The 17,198-nt window shown below is 43.2% G+C and overlaps 1 protein-coding gene across 2 annotated transcripts in view; it reads right to left on the bottom strand.

Annotated features, from left to right (window-relative positions):
- The window catches only part of Samd8 (sterile alpha motif domain containing 8), a 41,774-nt gene extending 26,019 nt beyond the window's left edge, over positions 1–15,755 (bottom strand). Inside the window, exon 1 of one of the 2 annotated variants that reach the window (XM_032917344.1) lies at positions 15,533–15,755. In XM_032917344.1, coding sequence (XP_032773235.1) covers positions 15,533–15,706 — 174 coding nt within the window. In that variant the 5' untranslated portion in view covers positions 15,707–15,755. Of the gene's footprint in view, positions 1–15,476 lie in introns of both variants that reach the window. The other variant, XM_032917345.1, reaches the window with a different exon arrangement.
- Positions 15,756–17,198: the final 1,443 nt, after the last annotated feature.

The following is a 17,198-nucleotide window of genomic DNA, read 5'->3' as shown; positions in this document are numbered from 1 at the left end:
TGTAATCCTCCTACCTTTGCTCCCCACAGCGCTGTGATCACAGGCATATACACCATGCCCTGCTTGATGCACATTTAAAAGCACTTCATATAAAGCCTCGTACCTGTCCCTTTCTCAAAGGAATTTTGTTTGGTACAGCTGGGGACTGAACCCAAGCCTCATGTATTCTCTCCAAGGACTCTATCCTTAAAGATCCCCAGGCTGAGTGCTAACTGGCATGTGTAAATGAAGCATTTCAATCTGAGACGAAAACTAAAGTACACTCTGAAGTCACGAGCAGCTAAGAAATCCCTGCAGCAAAGGTTAACACTGTCTTATCAAGACACAAGGTCCACTCCTGCTTTCAGCCTGTGACTGACTATCAGTGGGTCTTAGCTCACTCTAAGTTACAGATAATAGATAAAACGAAAGCAGCTGACTCCCTGTATAGCATGCAATACATACCACTTTATCTTTTGTATGTACTCTGGTTACACAATTAAGACATACTGAGCACAGCAGTTATCTTAAATTTGTTTCTTTTTTAATCAGATTAGTTTAAATCCTGCTAACTAAAGAGTTCACTGGCCTAACAGGAGTTCAATTCCTACCACCCTCGGTTGCTTGAGTCAGGCCTTATTAGGTAGCCTAAGATGATCTCCAAGTTGAGGATTCCTAGCGAGCACCACCATGTTTGGCTTGAGTTCAATATATTTTCTATAATGCATTTATTTATTTGCTTGGGGGGGGTGTTCGTGCACCTACATGAGCAGAGATGTCCTGCTCTATCCCTTCCCATCTTGCCCCCTTAAGAGAGTTTCTCACTAACTACGGTCTAAGGTGTTGGCCAGAAAACCCGAGCAATTTCCCAACAGTGTAATGCTCAGGTCACGGTGCCCTCCATCATGTGTGGCTTTTTACATAGGTGATGAGGATCTGAACTAACCTCTGGGATGATACATCTCTATGTCTGTCTGTCTGTCTATCTTTGTGAAATAAAAAGAAACAAAGGTTAAATAAATCTAACTTGAAGTCTGTTTATTTTTTAAAGATAATTTAATTCTAAACTGAGGGTAGGGTTTTGTGAACATCATTGTTATCTAAGTTATTCACACAATTCAAAACAGATATAATTTGTTTTTGAGACAGGATCTCCTTTAACCCACTATACAACCACGGATGGCCTTGAATACTTGATTCTTAGCCACTCCAATGCTGAAACCATAGGTATTCACCACTTTATACAACTAAACTGTTCTTTTTAAAACTTGTTCTAAGTGTTGTTGAGACAAGGTGGCCTCTGACCTGTGACCCCCTGCCTAACTGTGCTAGTGCAGACAGGCCACCACACTGGGCTTGAGTTCAACTTATTTTCTACGATGGTCTTATACACCTCCTTGATGAAATGAGAACAGCTTAGAATGAACAGCAACTTCAAATGTGCTGTTCTTAAGATCAGCAGAGCTCCCCTTTGATCACTGGTCTTTAGTGCATCCTTCTCTCCCCTTTGGAGAGACGTCTAAGAGCTGTGCTGGGTTCTTAAATCATGGCGCACACCTTTAGTCCCAGCACTCAGGAGGCAGAGGCAGAGGCAGAGGCAGGTGATCTCTAGTTCCAGGACAGCCTGGTCTACAGAAACACTGTCTAGCTGTGGGACTGTGGCGATTTGATGAGAATGGCCCCCGCAGCCTTGCATATTTAAATACTAGCCTTGGAGGAGGTATGTCACCTGGGGTGGGCTTTGAGGTTCCAAGAGCCCACCATTCCTAGTTAGCTATCTTTCTGTTTCCTACTCGAGGATAAGACTGTTGAGTTCCCAGCACTACGCCTGCTAACCTGCCTGCTGCCACGCTCCCAGCAATGGTGGTCGTGGAGTCACCCTGAAACTGTAAACTGCCAATAAACCCTTTCTTCTACAAATGCTTTGGTCCTGAGTCTTATTACAGTAATAATAAAAAAGTAACAAAGACTTTTCCCCTCTAACTGAACTGTTTTTTCCATTGTTGGGATAACCTTTTTTGTTTGTTTGTTTGTTTTTTTTTTATTTTTTAAACTCACTAGTTACATGCTGTTCTAATACAACTTTCTGTGACAAAGGTAGTTCTTCTCTGCAAGCCAGTCCAAATCACATGCTACAAGTCACTCCTAGTAGCCTAGCTCAGTACTTAAAGTAATATCTATTTTTGTTATTTGTGTGTGTGTGTGTGTGTGTGTGTGTGTGTATGAGAAAGACAGAGAGAGAGAGAGAGAGAGAGAGAGAACAGGAGAGTGAGACAGCAAGCACCCTTCCATACCCCTGGCACACAAGTGTCACAGCATTCATGTATTCATGTACAGGACACAGGACAACTTTGGAGTCCTGGGATGAAGCTCGTATCAAAGAGGCAAGCACCTTTACCCACTGAGTCATCTCACTGATTCCACACAAGCCCTTTAGACCTCTGAATTCTTAGACTGGGTCCATATAAGGTGCTGGTGCAAAGCTAAGTAAAGCAAAGTTCACGTTGTATCCCTGCGATACCCTGAGAGATGTAAGAGCTGTCTTCATCCCTTCTCATCAAATGCCTGTGCTTCTGCATTCTTTGAAAGCAGGGCATGTTCTGTCTCAGTAACCTGTGTAAACAACTTGTCTAACCCAGGACTTAGAACCAGGGTAAAGCAGTGGCTCTCAACCTTCTTAAAGCTACAACCGTTTAATACAGTTCCTCAGCTGCGGTGACCCCCAACCATAAAATTATTTTTGTTGCTACTTCATAATTATAATTTTGCTACAGTTATGAGTCATACTGTAAACATTTGAATTCAAACAACAGGTTCTACTTGAAATTAGCATGTAAGAATTCAAATTCAAGAGCCAAACATTTTTCCACATGCATTTTACATGTATCTAGATACATTTAGTGGATGAGGTGGGATAAGGGTAAACCATTTAATAAATACAACCATCTCAGCACACATATTCCAATGACAACTTCTTCTGCAGGGCAAGGTGGCTGGCATATGCCTCTAGACCAGTCCTTGGGATGCAGAAGTCAGGGATTGTGAGTTTGAGACAAGTTTGTGTCACAGCAAGACCCTTATTCCAAATAGGATTAGAGGAAGACACCTGCTTACAGATGTACACTATCCATTGCAACACTTCAGAAAACTAGCCATTTTTTAAAAAAAGATTTATTTAGTATATATAAGTACACTGTAGCTGTCTTCAGACACACCAGAAGAGGGCATCAGATCTCATTACAGATGGTTGTGACCCATCATGTGGTTGCTGGGATTTGAACTCAGGAACTCTGGAAGTGCAGTCAGTGCTCTTAACCACTGAGCCATCTCTCCAGCCCAAAACTAGCCATTTTATATTTAAGAAAACTAGCCATTTTATACTTAAGAAAACTAGCCATTTTATGACCCCAATTGTCTTTTCTATCTGTTTTCATCTCAGGATAGAAGTTAGAGCTATGAAGTACATTGAGTTACCACATTTCTTTAATACAGAATAATTCATCTCTTATTTGGACAGGCAGGGGTCAGACAGGGTTCAGTTTGACACAATTCTACAGAATGACTTACATTCTGGATTTGTGTAGTTGTCATCTGTGCTGTGGTGGTCAGTGGTTGGTCACAAACACTAACCCTGGACATGAAGTGATTAATATAACTACCTAGATGAGCATTTATTCAAACATTTGGCTTTGGGACTGGAGATACAGCTCAGTAGTTTAGAGCACTTTTTCTTCCAAAGGACCCAAGTCCTATTCCCAGCACCCACATTGGGAAGCTCACAAATTCCTATAACTTCAGTTTCAGATAATTGGAAGCCTCTGGCTCCAGACTCACCATATACACTTGTATGTATATGTATAGTCATATACACAACTGAAAATAATAAAGTATATCTTTTTTTTAAAGATTTATTTATTATATATAAGTACACTGCAGCTGTGTTCAGACACACCAGAAGAGGGCATCAGACCCCATTACAGATGGTTGTGAGCCACCATGTGGTTGCTGGGAATTGAACTAAGGTCCTCTGGAAAAGCAGTCCTTGCTCTTAACCGCTGAGCCATCTCTCCAGCCCAATAAAGTATATCTTAACAACATCCGCCTTTTTTCTTTCTTTCTGAGGCAGGGTCTCACATGGGTCAGTATAGAACACATCATGTGTTTAAGCCACAGTGAAGACCAGCTACACCCACACCTACCACAGTCCTTTCCTGGGACTGGGACAGTGGTGAGAAGGACCTACTCACTGTAAGACGGCGGCTTCCTGTTGCCACTGCTCTACCACTGCTCTACAGTGCTGTAAGCTATGACGGCAGCAGGGACCCGGATAAGGTATATGGGTCCTCTGTTCTTCTGAAAACAACACAGGGGTTTGCTACTCCCTGAAAATCAATTTCAAAGGAAGAAGTTTAAAAGTTGTTTTTTCTTTAAGGAAACTATCAAAAGAACTGAAAATGGCATTTCTTTTTTAGTTTAAAAAAAAAGTAAAAGGAGTTGGTGTCACAGCATGCACTGCTCTTCCGGGACCCGAATTCAGTTCCCATTATCCAATCAGGTGGCTTCTAACCACCTGCAACTCCAGCTCCAGGAGATCTGACACTCTGGCCTCCACAGGCACAAGAGTACATATGCATACACACATAAATTACAAAACTATTAATAGTTATTCCTAGGGTGGGCTCTTCGCTCTAACTTTCCAAAGTCCGTTTTGTATATTTAGCATGCAATATTTGATGATTAGAAAGAAAAAGAATTTAAAAAAATTAAACACATTTCAGTTCAGTACACTTCACTTGAATAGATATAAACAAAAAAATCAGATAATTCGCATATGTCTACAAGCACTAATAGAAGACACAAAAAGCTGAGTCAACAGCAAAGCCGTGACATCCAAAAGCAAGACATGATTCCAGATCCCACTCCGTCCCCCATTAACTGCAATTCAAAAGTGCTTTGAGTTTTATCCCAGGACTAAGAGACTATGAACAGTCAACTGAGGCTTGCTGTACATCGCTCTGAGAGTCAGTAGGACAGAATATGTAAAATGTTAGCACTGGCGGTGATCTAAGATCTAGTACAACAATTTTCAGTTGAATAAACTAAGGGTAGGGAACTAAATTTGAGAGAGCATGTCACTGACAGAATCTGATCTAAAACTCAGGAGTGGCGGTGCATCTCTGAGACTAGCTTGGATGCCTTTAATCCAAGCACTCTGGAGGCAGAGGCAGGGGCAGATAGACCTCTGAGTTTGAGACCAGCTCGGTCTACGAAGTGAGATTCAAGTTAGCCAGGGCTACAAAGAGAAACCCTTTCTCAAAAAACCAAGAGTGCTGCCTCTGAGCTGGCCAGATGGCACAAGTCTGAGTTTGACACCTCAGAACCACATGCCAGGAGAGAACCAACAACTGAAAGTTGTTGTCTGGTCTCTAAAAGGAGGCTGAGGCATATGCCACAGTGTGGGGCATATAGGTACGCACACAAATAAGTAAACCAATAAATTACACACAACATTTAATATTTAAGTATTTCAACAGTAGTATTACTACTTATAAACAAATTCTTTTCAGTGCTGCAGCTTAAACCCAGGGCCTCAGACATACTGGCAAATGTTCTATCTCCAAGCTACACACAGAGTGTGTGGTGGGGTGGGGGATGGCGGTCTCATAACACTGGTTGTCCTGGAACTTACTAGGAAAACTAGTCTGGCCTCCAATTCAGAGTTCTGCATGCCTTTGCCTCCAGAGTGCTGGAACTGCAGGTATATGTCACCAACATTTCTAAAGTATACACAAGTAACAAAAGCAAAAGGCAGTGAGATGGTAGTGGCTAAGAAGCTTTCCACAGCAAGGAAACCCACCAACATGGGGATGAGACCAATCGACACAACAGGGAAACCACCAACATGGGGATGAGACCAATCGACACAACAGGGAAACCTGCAGCTATTTATCCAACAAAGGAGTCACATCCAGAATACTATTAAACACCTCAAAACACTTAATAACAAATGAACGCAAAATAATCAGCTACCTTGTCACGCGAGCAACAAAGTACACGATAAGGAGCTCAGCTGACTGTGTACAGGCTGTAACCCAAGTGCTTGGAGACTGAAATGGGAGGGCAGAAAGCTCAATGTCTGCCTTGAGTTTCAAAGTACCTTGGGCTTCAGAGTGACTGCAAAGACAGCTTGGGCAAATCAGTGAGACCCTGTCTCAAAATAAAGTTGAACTGGGCTAGGCCTCTAGCACGGTACTAGCCATGTACAAGAGGGTCTAGGCTTACACCCTATCACTGGAAATCAAATGGAGAAAATATAAATCTACTCCAACTGTAAATGCTTTATTATCAAAAACCCCAAACTAACAAATACCGGTGAGGACGGGAATGTAATAATATAGTATCAAGAGCTATAAAGGTAGCTGGGTGGTGGTGGCGCTTGGGAGGCAGAGACAGGCAGGTCTCTGAGTTCCAGGCCTGCCTAGTCTATAGAATGAGTTCAAGGACAAAAAGGTCTATGAAGGCACCTCAAAAATCCAAAAACAAGCCATGTGTTGTGGTGTAGTTTCAGCACTCTGGAGGTGCGGGCAGAAGAATGACGAGTTCAAAGTTACCCTCAGTTACAGAATGAGTTCAAGTCCAGCTTGGGCTATCTTAACACCTTGTCTCAAAAAACAAAAATCCCTAAAAACTGCACTTTTAAGTAGTTATCTGTTATACTTTGTATCTGCAAAGCTTTCCAAAAACCCCGGGAGAGACTTTGAGCTAGAGGAGGAGTGGCCTGTGGAACCCACCTCTTCCTCACGGGGGCTCCATCCTTTCCAGGCTGGAGTAGTAGACAAGCTTGCTCTGCTATTCTCATTGTCATGGTATGCTTCCTCCATACACAATGAAAGCAACAGGGTCAACTAGGCCACAAGTCAAACAAACCATCATAAGTGATTACTGTTAAAGGAACAGAAACTGATTAACACTACAGCCAGTGGAAATGATATCAGCACATCAAAGAGAGACCCTCGCTCACTTAAGTTTAAGTTTATTACTAAGAGAGCTTAAACACAACATCAACCTAGATGGCCATCAAATACATTAACAGACAAGAGAACCACAAAAGCATGGAATTCAGTCAAACAACAAACAAACACCAATTGCTATGAAGCTGAGCTGACAAGAGCTCAGTCAGGAGTCTTGGGTTAATCTGGATGACATAAGAGGGATTCTCAAATAAAATACACAGCTCTCCGACTTCATAAACAAGCCAACCAACCATCTCACAATTAGTCAAAATGCAAAGAATCTGTGGAGTGCTTAGCCACCACATCAAACCTGCTCCCCACAAGGCTCAGGGATCTTGAAAGAAATGGGAAGATTAAGAGCCCGAGGTCTCTAAGGTCAAGAGCAAAACTGCCTTTTGGCTAGGACAGAACTGCTATACTTAAGGACTCACAGAGCTGTGGTTCCCTTTACAAAATCTGCACAAGATCAAGCTAGAACATTCCAGCACGAAGTAGGGAGAGGCTTGAAAGTGCCATTCCAAACTAAGAAGTTATTGACAGTTGATGATTTCTAGGGAAAGACGAGATACATTTCTTTTAAGGGTGTAGCCCTATGGGCCAAAGCTCCAGGACAGTCCTACACGGAGGAGTGTATGGGCAACACAGATTGAACTAGAAGACTGGCTATTAAAAAAAAAGGGGGGGTTGGGGATTTGGCTCAGTGGTAGAGCACTTGCCTAGCAAGCGCAAGGCCCTGGGTTCAGTCCCCAGCTCCGAAAAAAAGAAAAAAAAAAAAAAAAAAGGGGCTGGAGAGATGGCTCAGTGGTTAAGAGCACCGACTGCTTTTCCAGAGGTCCTGAGTTCAATTCCCAGCAACCACATGGTGGCTCACAACCATCTGTAATGGGGTCTGATGCCCTCTTCTGGTGTGTCTGAAGACAGCGACAGTGTACTCACATACAATAAACAAATAGAATATTTTAAAAAAAAAAGATACTAAGCTGGGAGGAGGTTGGGATGGTGGGGTGGATCTGGGAGGGGTCATGGAGATAAATGAGGAATGAATATGATCAAAATATACTGTATGCATGTATTAAATTCTCAAAGAATTAAAATGGTATATTTTTAAAAACAAAACATTATAATCATTTTTACTAAAATAGTGGACTAGAGGATATTACATTAGGTGTCTATGTCTCTCTCTCTCTCACACACACACACACACACACACACACACACACACAATCAAAATGAAGCACAGTGATTGACGGAGGCTGGAGAAGAGAGGAGAGGAGGATGAAGGGAGTCTGGCTAATATGTAAACCAAAACCAGACAGACAGAAGTAATAATTCTGGGGCTGGAGTGCCGCTCAAAGGGACAGTGCTTCTTGTTTGAGGCCTGAGTTCAGTCTCTAGCACAGCAACAAAAGAGAAAAGAAACAAGTAACATTACACAGACTGAACAGGCCAGACTTAAGTGTGTACACACACAGACATATGCATGCAGTATCAACTAATGAAAACGAGGCCATGAAGTTTAAGAGGAGCCAGTAAGAGGAGATGGGACCGTTTGGAAGACGAAAAGGAGAAATGTAATTATATCAAAATAAAATAAAAACAAGGAAGGAAGGAAGGAAGGAAGGAAGGAAGGAAGGAAGGAAGGAAGGAAGGAAGGAAGGGACGGAGGAAGGGGAAGTGTTTGGTAGTGGAATGGAATTACTACAATTCATTTAACCTATTATATATTTTATTAACAAACAGAAGAGAGGCATTCCACCCCACCAAATAACACCTGTAATAGTAAGGAGACAGAAATGTTAATTACCTTGATCTGATTTTTAAACAAATCACACTGGGAGCTGGAGAGCTGGCTCAGTGGGTTAAGAATGCTTGCTGTGCAAACATTGGGACCTGAGTTCAACACTCACCTAAAAAGCCCAAACACAACCAGGTGGTGGTGTTTGTGCCACACACATTTAAGCCCAGCACTCAGGAGGCAAAGGCAGACCTCTGAGTTTGATGTCTGTCTAATCTAAAGAGTGAGTTCCAGGACAGCCAAGATGAGCACACAAAGAAACCCTGTCTTGAAACACGAAAAAGAAAGAAAGAAAAAAGAAAGAAAGAAAGAAAGAAAAGAAAGAAAGAAAGAAAGAAAAGAAAGAAAGAAAAGAGAGAGAGAGAGAAAGAGAGAAAGAGAGAAAGAAAGAGAGAGAGAGAGAGAGAGAGAGAGAGGAACGACAGATGAGCCCAGTACCCAGAGAGAGTGATGAAACAAGGCCCAAGACTCATCCTCTGGTTTCACGAACACATGTTGGAAATGCATGGGCATATGAACACACACACCTCCAAAACAGCATTTTTTTTTTAAAAGATTCTGCGCGTGCGCACACACACACTCCTAAACATGTGAAATTTTGAGTTAAATCCATTTTTAATGTTTAAAGACATGAGGAACTGGAAAAATGTCTCAGGCAGTAAAACCCTTGCCACATGAGCATGAGGGAAGTTGAGATCCCAACTCACCCACATAAGAAGCCACATACAGACAGCAGTGTCTGCCTGTAATCCCAGCGTGGGCTGCGATTACAGACAGCAGTGTCTGCCTGTAATCCCAGCGTGGGCTGGGAGAGACACAGCACAGAATTCTTTAAACTCACTAGCCAGCCTGTCTAGTGTACCAGCCTTGGCTTCTCAGCCCTCACCCTCCCTTCTTCCTCTCTCCCTCTCTCCCTCTCCCCCCGCCCACACACACAGAGTTTATAAACTGTAAATATATATTGAATTACCACTCCATACCTCACAAACACATACTACTGAAACATTTCTTAATTAAAATAAAAATACAAATTTATATAATTGGTTGTTGTTGATATAAAAGTACACTTTGGGAAGAAATGGGAATTTCTGAAAAATAACAGGCACTCCTAACTAAAAAGATATAAAACTCTATCAGGTTTAATCATATCAATACTCAAGAGACCACATGGGTTTTAATTTATCTTTAGAATAGAGAAGACACATCAATAAAATCAAACTCTACTCTTGATCTGCTCAGTTTTATAAAAATCGATTTCTATGCTCAGACAGCAACTACAAGTGATCTAAATAGGCCTGGTCTTTTATTGTTTTGTAGTACTGGGGATTGAACCCAGGACCTCAAGCACCCTAAGGCAAGAGGTCTGCCACTGAGCTGTATATCTCAGCCCTGATGAATTTTTCTCGTAATATTCTCAAGTGTGTTTGTGTAAATGTGCACACATCTTTTGTGTGTACAAGATCCTCTAAAACACTGAACTACAGCTGCATGAAGCATTCATCTTCTACCTTTAGATTCTGTGACAGCCATACAATCAAATGCCCCTAAATCAGTGGTTTTCAACCGGTGGGGTGTGGGTTGTGACCCCTGGAAGGGTATCGAATGACCTTTTCACAGGGATCAGCTAAGACCACCTGCATATCAGATATCTATATTATGATTCATAACAGTAGAAAAATTACAGTTACAAAGTAGCAACAAAAATAATCCTATGATTGGAGGTCACCATAGCATGAGGAACTGTATTAAGAGGTCGCAGCATTAGGTATGGCAGAGGACACCTTTAATTCTAGTACCTGAGAGATTGTGATGAGACCTTGTTTCAAAAGATGGGGGACTTAAGGGGAAGTGATAGAGGAAATAATGCACAAGGTTAACACATTTCTAGGACTGTAAAAGTTCCACTTTCCTGGTAGGATGCTTGACTGACTTGCAGAAGGCCTGAACTGGCCCCCAGCACTGAAGAAAACTCCTTAGGGAAATTGTAAGAATGAGCATTTTACAAGAGAATGGCCACACAGTTTTCCTTCTTTCCTATCTTTCTTTCTTCTTCTTTTGGTTGTTTGAGACAAGGGTCACCTGTGTACCAGCCCTGGCTGTCCTGGAGCCTGATTTCTAAAACTGTCTCTGCCATCTGAATGCTGGGACCAAGGGCATGGGCCAGCACACCGGGTGCCACACACAGAGCTTTTCATTCCACACAGTGGGAAGCTACTGCTTTGGCTCTACATACGTTCCTTGGGGAAACTTGTGTAATTCATGCTGCCTTGTAGCTGCCCTCTTACATGTGACTCACTCTAAACTTCTCTGGATGCACACACTCAGTAGAGATGCATCTGACAGACAGACAGAAAGCCGGAGCTGCTCACCACACACCTCGCCTTCTTTGGACAGCAATAATGAGAGCAGTATTCTCTCTTAGGGACAGTGGATTCTTACAGGGACTGTGAGGCCACGGTAAGGTGATAATTTCCCAGCAACTACAAACACAATCTGAGAGTTCAGAAATGGACACAGAAAATGCCTGTTAGAAAATGCCTTTTATTTCTGCTCTTTGAGCAGTTGCAAATTATTCAAGAAAAATTCATAATATTTATTAACCAAAACAAACAAACAAAGTCACTGTGAACTGGTAAGGTGGTTCAGTGGGCAAAGGTGCCAGCTGCCAGCTCCAAACACCTAGATGCCATGCTCAGAACCCAGGTAGTGGATGGAACTGCCTTCTGACCTCCACACATGTGCCATAGCTCACCCGACACTCCCTCCCATATACATCAGTAGGTAAGTAAATATAAGTAAGTAAATAGCATTTTTTTTAAAACCACACTCAGGACAAAGTAAGCCCGACTCCAATTTAATCTAATACAGTCTATGTAATATGCGTACAACAAATACAAATTATGCTAATTTTTAGATTCATAAACAAAAGCAGAAATATAAACTGTACCACACTTAGAGCATTTCTATCTAAACTTCATGATTAACAACTCTATAAGAGGGGCTGGAGAGATGGCTCAGTGGTTACGAGCATTGCCTGCTCTTCCAGAGGTCCTGAGTTCAAATCCCAGCAACCACGTGGTGGCTCACAACCATCTGTAATGAGATCCGATGCCCTCTTCTGTTATGTCTGAAGACAGCTACAGTGTCCTTCTGTATAATAAATAAATAAATCTTTAAAAGAAAAAAAAACAACTCTATAATTTGACTCTCCTGTTTTTCTCCATTCCATTTGAAATACGTAAAAGTCTAAATAACAACATTTTCAGTGAACAAATAGAAACTTTTTCTCTAAACCTATCCAAAGATACTTTACTTTTCTTAGCAAGCTCAGGACTTTTTTCTAAAACACTTCATAGGAACTCAACATTGCAAAACAGTGGCAGAGATGCAGAAGCAATTCCTACCCTCTGTATCTCAGACTCCTGGTAGTGGCCTTATATACAGGACCTGAAGACCAGCCCTGACCAGCTGGAAGAGGGAAGTGCACCTGCTCCCTGGCTTTCATCAGCATCCTCTTGGCTGAACCTCAACTGAGACAGCAAAGTGTGTTTGCTGTCCTAGCACTGCACTGGCATACTCAAGAGTTCTCATGTATAAATCTCGTCTGGCTTCAGCAGATCTTTAAATCAGAGCTATTACTATTGAGTTGTACCTAGTTCTATCCATAGAGAAAGTAAAACTGTGACAGACAACATTTATAGGCTAATTTATAGTCTCGGCTACACCAAAAGTGTTCATATTAGCAATCAAAATCCAGTGGGAAACAGTGCAAGACCCCTGACCTAAAGTCACAGCACACTGGTGAGAAGGTGAACCTACAAAGACCTTCATTCTGGGTCAAGCTGGCAGCTTCACAGATTGACAACTCAAGCCTTTTACTTTTATTTTTTACTGGCAGTTGAACTCAAGAGTTCAAGCACACTACGGAGAAAACTCTCGACTCAACTCCAGTTTGTCTGACTTCCTTCCCCCTCCTTTTGAGACAGGGATGAGCTTGGTTGGCCTTGACTCCTGATCCTCTTAGTTCGTCCTGAGTGCCAGGATTATGTGTATAAACCATCGTGCCCAGATTAAAATCTTTATTTTTGTATGCTATGTCCCCAAATCTAGTCAATGTAACAGAATAATCTGGACCAAAGCTTCATAATCTAGTACATATTATGAAAATGTACTAGTTAACATTTAAAATTAAATTAGAAGACAGAAAAGACATCTTTTAAGTTAATAGCTGTGCTAGTTACAACTAGTAATAAATGGCATATATGTCAGGCTTCTAAGCAAAAATCTTAAGATTTTTAACAAGCTAATTAATAGGGCTCTCCTCCTCTAACTACTTGGGATTGAACCTAGAGCCTCCTGAATGCTACATAAGCACTCTGCACTTGGTTACAGCCTAAGACAGCATCTCCCTAAGACAAAACAATAACAGCACCCATTAGAACATCTGGATTTAACAAGTTTCTCAAAATTGTTCAATCCTAGCTCTGAGAAAAAGTAAGAAAACATCTCAGTTAGCAAAGTTTTAAAGAACTGAAGACTTGACATCAAAAATCTTGGTATTTACAGACAACAATACAGCACAAACAGCAACTCTGCAGGATGAGGAGAAGGCCTGTGAAATCATTCTAACTGCACCTGCCAATTCTGCAGCTGCACTTGGGAAGGCTCCTTCTGCCTTACAGTATCTGCTTTACTGTAAGACTCCTTTTCTTTACAATTAGGTGGCTGTGAGAACTGATGGACGGAAATGAAAACGTAGCCATCGCTTGGCATCTCAACCCATTAATTTTATAACTCCATCCAACAGTTTCTCTCTTTAATCTCATGTTAGGCTGGTACCCTTGTAGAGTTTGTATTCCAGTTCAGTAAATTTTCATACATCAACATTTTTACTCGGCTAAATTTGGCTGGGTGAGGTAGTGTATGTCTGTAATTCAAGCACTCAGGAGGCTAACTCAGGAGAATCCTGGGTTAAAGGTTAGCCTGTGTTACACATTGAGACCGTGCCCCCCAACCCCCCAAAAAAAGATCAGAGCTAGCACAAAAACAACCTTTTGAAGGTTCCCAGTCTGCCAGGGAAAGTAGAACCATGAACAGTAAGGCTACTTAAAATCCTTCATCTAAAGATCATCTTTATTAAAGAACCCTTCTGACGGCCTCAGAAGAGCAAAGGAATGTCCTATTCTTTGAGGAAATTATTATCCACTGAGCATTAGCTGGTCTGAGCATTAAGGCCCATTCACAGAAACCAATTTAAAAGCTTGTTGCAATCAGTAAATGATAATCTTGTGAGGATTAAGCAGTAGATGCTTGTTTAAAGTAGAAAATAATTAAAAGCTGGCTTTAAAATGTCTAAGGATGTGGCCAAACCTATCTGAGAAGCTGCAGGGAGCCTCACTGAGCCTCAATTAACAGTCGTAGGAGTCATGATACCATCTTTTAGTTATATGAACACAAAGTTTTGGGGTCAATACTTTTCTGGCAGAAGTTACAGCTTTGGTACTACATCTTCTAGAAAAAGCACCTGTGTGCTCAGCCATTCCTTTTGTCAGCTGCCAACCACAACCTCCCCTTACTACCTTTATGTTTTTAGATCACTATAGGAAAAAATTCCATTCATGAGGAAAGTCTCTAAATAGCAAGAGAATACTGATCCTGAAAAAGCTGTTAAAATTACCCCTCAAATTTTTTACGAGGTAACCCCGATCCTCGAGTTGCCAACGGGAGGATCTTGTAGGTTTCTGGACTATAGGTGGTTTCACTTCTTGTAGCAAATGCCCTCTTAACCCAAGAATTCCCACGGACCACATTTCCACCCTGTGGCCAATATGCGGGTCAACTCAAGCCATATTCAAGTGTTAACAATTCACACTGAATTATCTATAAAATCCAAGCGTTGCAGGTTTAATTTTTAAAATTTAAAGGTAATGTATTACAGACTTAAACTTGCCTGACAACTGAACCTTCTTAAGAACGAAGCACAAAGAAATCACTCGCGTCAAAAGAAATCTGGGTGACATCTTTATTTCACAAATCACTACCCTCTCCGAACATCACTTCCTCTCTCCAATCGCCTCCCCTAGTCCCTGTCAGCGATGCATACCCGCCCCTCGCAAACCAGCTTCTAAAAAGGCTCACAAACAAGCAAGACCCAAACCCTCATCCACTACCCAGAGATCTTTGGCACCTTGAAAGACACTAGCCTGTAAAAAAGCCAAGGCTCTAAATTAGATCCCCCAAGGGCTCCTTTTTTCCCCTGGACTTTTTCTCTCTACCCTTTGGGCCAAACGACTTCCCACCCGACAGCACCTCCCTCTTTCCAGCCAACCCTAACTCCGGCCCCGCGAAGCCAACCACCATTCCCACCGAGTCAGGTGGCTGTCAGTCCCCACCCGGCTACCTTGCCCTCTTGCGGGCTACAGGCGGCCCGGGGCCAGCTCTTCCCATCCCTCATCTCTATGGCCACAACCCAGGGCACCTCCTCCTCTGGGTCCGGATTCCGGGTACCCCTCTTGCACGTCCCTTCTTCACTATCTGGGTAGCAGGGGCCCAGCCCCTGCGCCTCGTCCCTCGTTCCCCACCGGGCAGCTCAACCCCCTGATTTCCTCCAGATTCCATTCCAGAGCGGCCTCCCCCGGCTCCCCCAACCGTCTCCCCGCGGCCCTTAGCGCCCCCAGCTCTCCACTCACCCTTGGCTGCGGGCGCCCCCCAATCTCCCCTCTCATCAGCCTCGGCGCCCGCTCACCTCCGCGGTGGGAGCCGGGCTGCCGGGACCCAGCTCGGAGCCGGTGTCTATGGCGCCGTCGGAGTCCGGGGTCCTCGGCGCGTAGGCGGAGCTCAGCGCCTCAAGAGGCAGACGCGAAGGCCGAGGCAGGGAGCCGGAGCGCTGGCGGGAGCCGGCTCGGCTACGCGCGGGCATCGCTCCGGCCCCGTCGGAGCCGTGCCGCCAGTAGCGGCCAGCCGAACCGGAACTACTTCGGGAGGCGGGGCGCTACCGGGGAGGGGCGGATCCAAAACCGGAAGAGGCGGGGAAAAACACGGGGGAGGATGAGAGCGCATGCGTCATGCCCAAGCATAATTTGTGAGTTGTAACGAAGATAGGCGAGGGTTTGTGTGTTGTTAACTGGGGTTGTAGCCTAGAAAAAGACTATTATGAGACCGTTGAAGGGGCTAGCTCCTTCTCAGTCAGTCCTCAAGTAGCATCATTTATTGTTTTTTTTCCCCCTTTGGTGTTTTCCGAGACAGGATTCCTCTGTGTATAGCTTTAGCTGTCCTAGAACTCCCTCTGTATACCAGGCTGAACTCAAACTCACAAAGATCCACCTACCTCTGCCTCCCGAGTCCTAGGATTAAAGGCGAGTGCCACCACTGCCCAGCCCAGTTCATTGTCCCTTTATTTTGTGTCTATGCTAGAGACTATATACTCTAAATCGTTGTTCCAACTCTGCCAAGTAGATCTCTCACACAGAAAAGTCAAGAAACATTGTAGCCTGACGTAGCACAATTAATATGTATCCAAGTTGGTATCCGACCTCAAACTGCCCTTTCCTGGCACTGCTATACCCCACCCTAACAGAACACCCCATTCTAAACCAAGCCTGACATCCACAGAATCCAAGTCTGAAGCCATCTGCAGCTTGAATCTCAGCCCTCCTTTGACTCTACTTTCCTGAACAATGCAGAACCAGCTTTGGTAGTACTGAAGGAGATGGGGGCAGGTTCTAAAGTGGACAGGAGAGCAGAAATCTGCCCATTGTGCTCATACCCTTTAGGGGCTCCATGAGGCTGCATGAAATAAGGCAAAACATCTCATCTCCCGCCCTTGTAGGCAGAGGACTCTCTCATCCTCAAAATGATTCTGATGGGGGTAGAGATGTTTCTCAGTCAATAGAGCACTTGCTGCTCTTGCTGGAGATGCAGGTTTAATCCCCTGATACCTCAATGCCTCAAGTTCAATGCCACATGCGACCTTACAACCATCTAGAACTCTAATCCCAAGGGATCCAACAGCCCCTTCTGGACCCAGCAGGCACGAGATGCATGCAGCCCACATACACATTTGTAGGGACTCAAACAAAATAATTTTAAAACTTATTTTATATGTATAAATGTTTGCCTGCATGTATATCTGTGCTCTTACACTGAGCCATCTCTCCAGTGCCAATAAAATATTTTTAATGATAAAAAGTAATTCTTTTAAAAAATGGTTCTAGGGGTTGGGGATTTAGCTCAGTGGTAGAGTGCTTGCCTAGCAAGTGCAAGGCCCTGGGTTTGGTCCCCAGCTCCAAAAAAAAGAAAAGAAAAAAAAAATGGTTCTAATGTCTGTGGACTCTCAGAGCCTCGGGCAATGAATGATCACCTATTTGACATAAAAGGACTCGTCAGCTTTCTCTTTAAAAAAAAAAAAAACT

This window comes from Rattus rattus, chromosome 12 (genome assembly GCF_011064425.1).
Source record: "Rattus rattus isolate New Zealand chromosome 12, Rrattus_CSIRO_v1, whole genome shotgun sequence".
NCBI lineage: Eukaryota > Metazoa > Chordata > Mammalia > Rodentia > Muridae > Rattus > Rattus rattus.
This window is presented reverse-complemented; position numbering and strand designations above follow the sequence as displayed.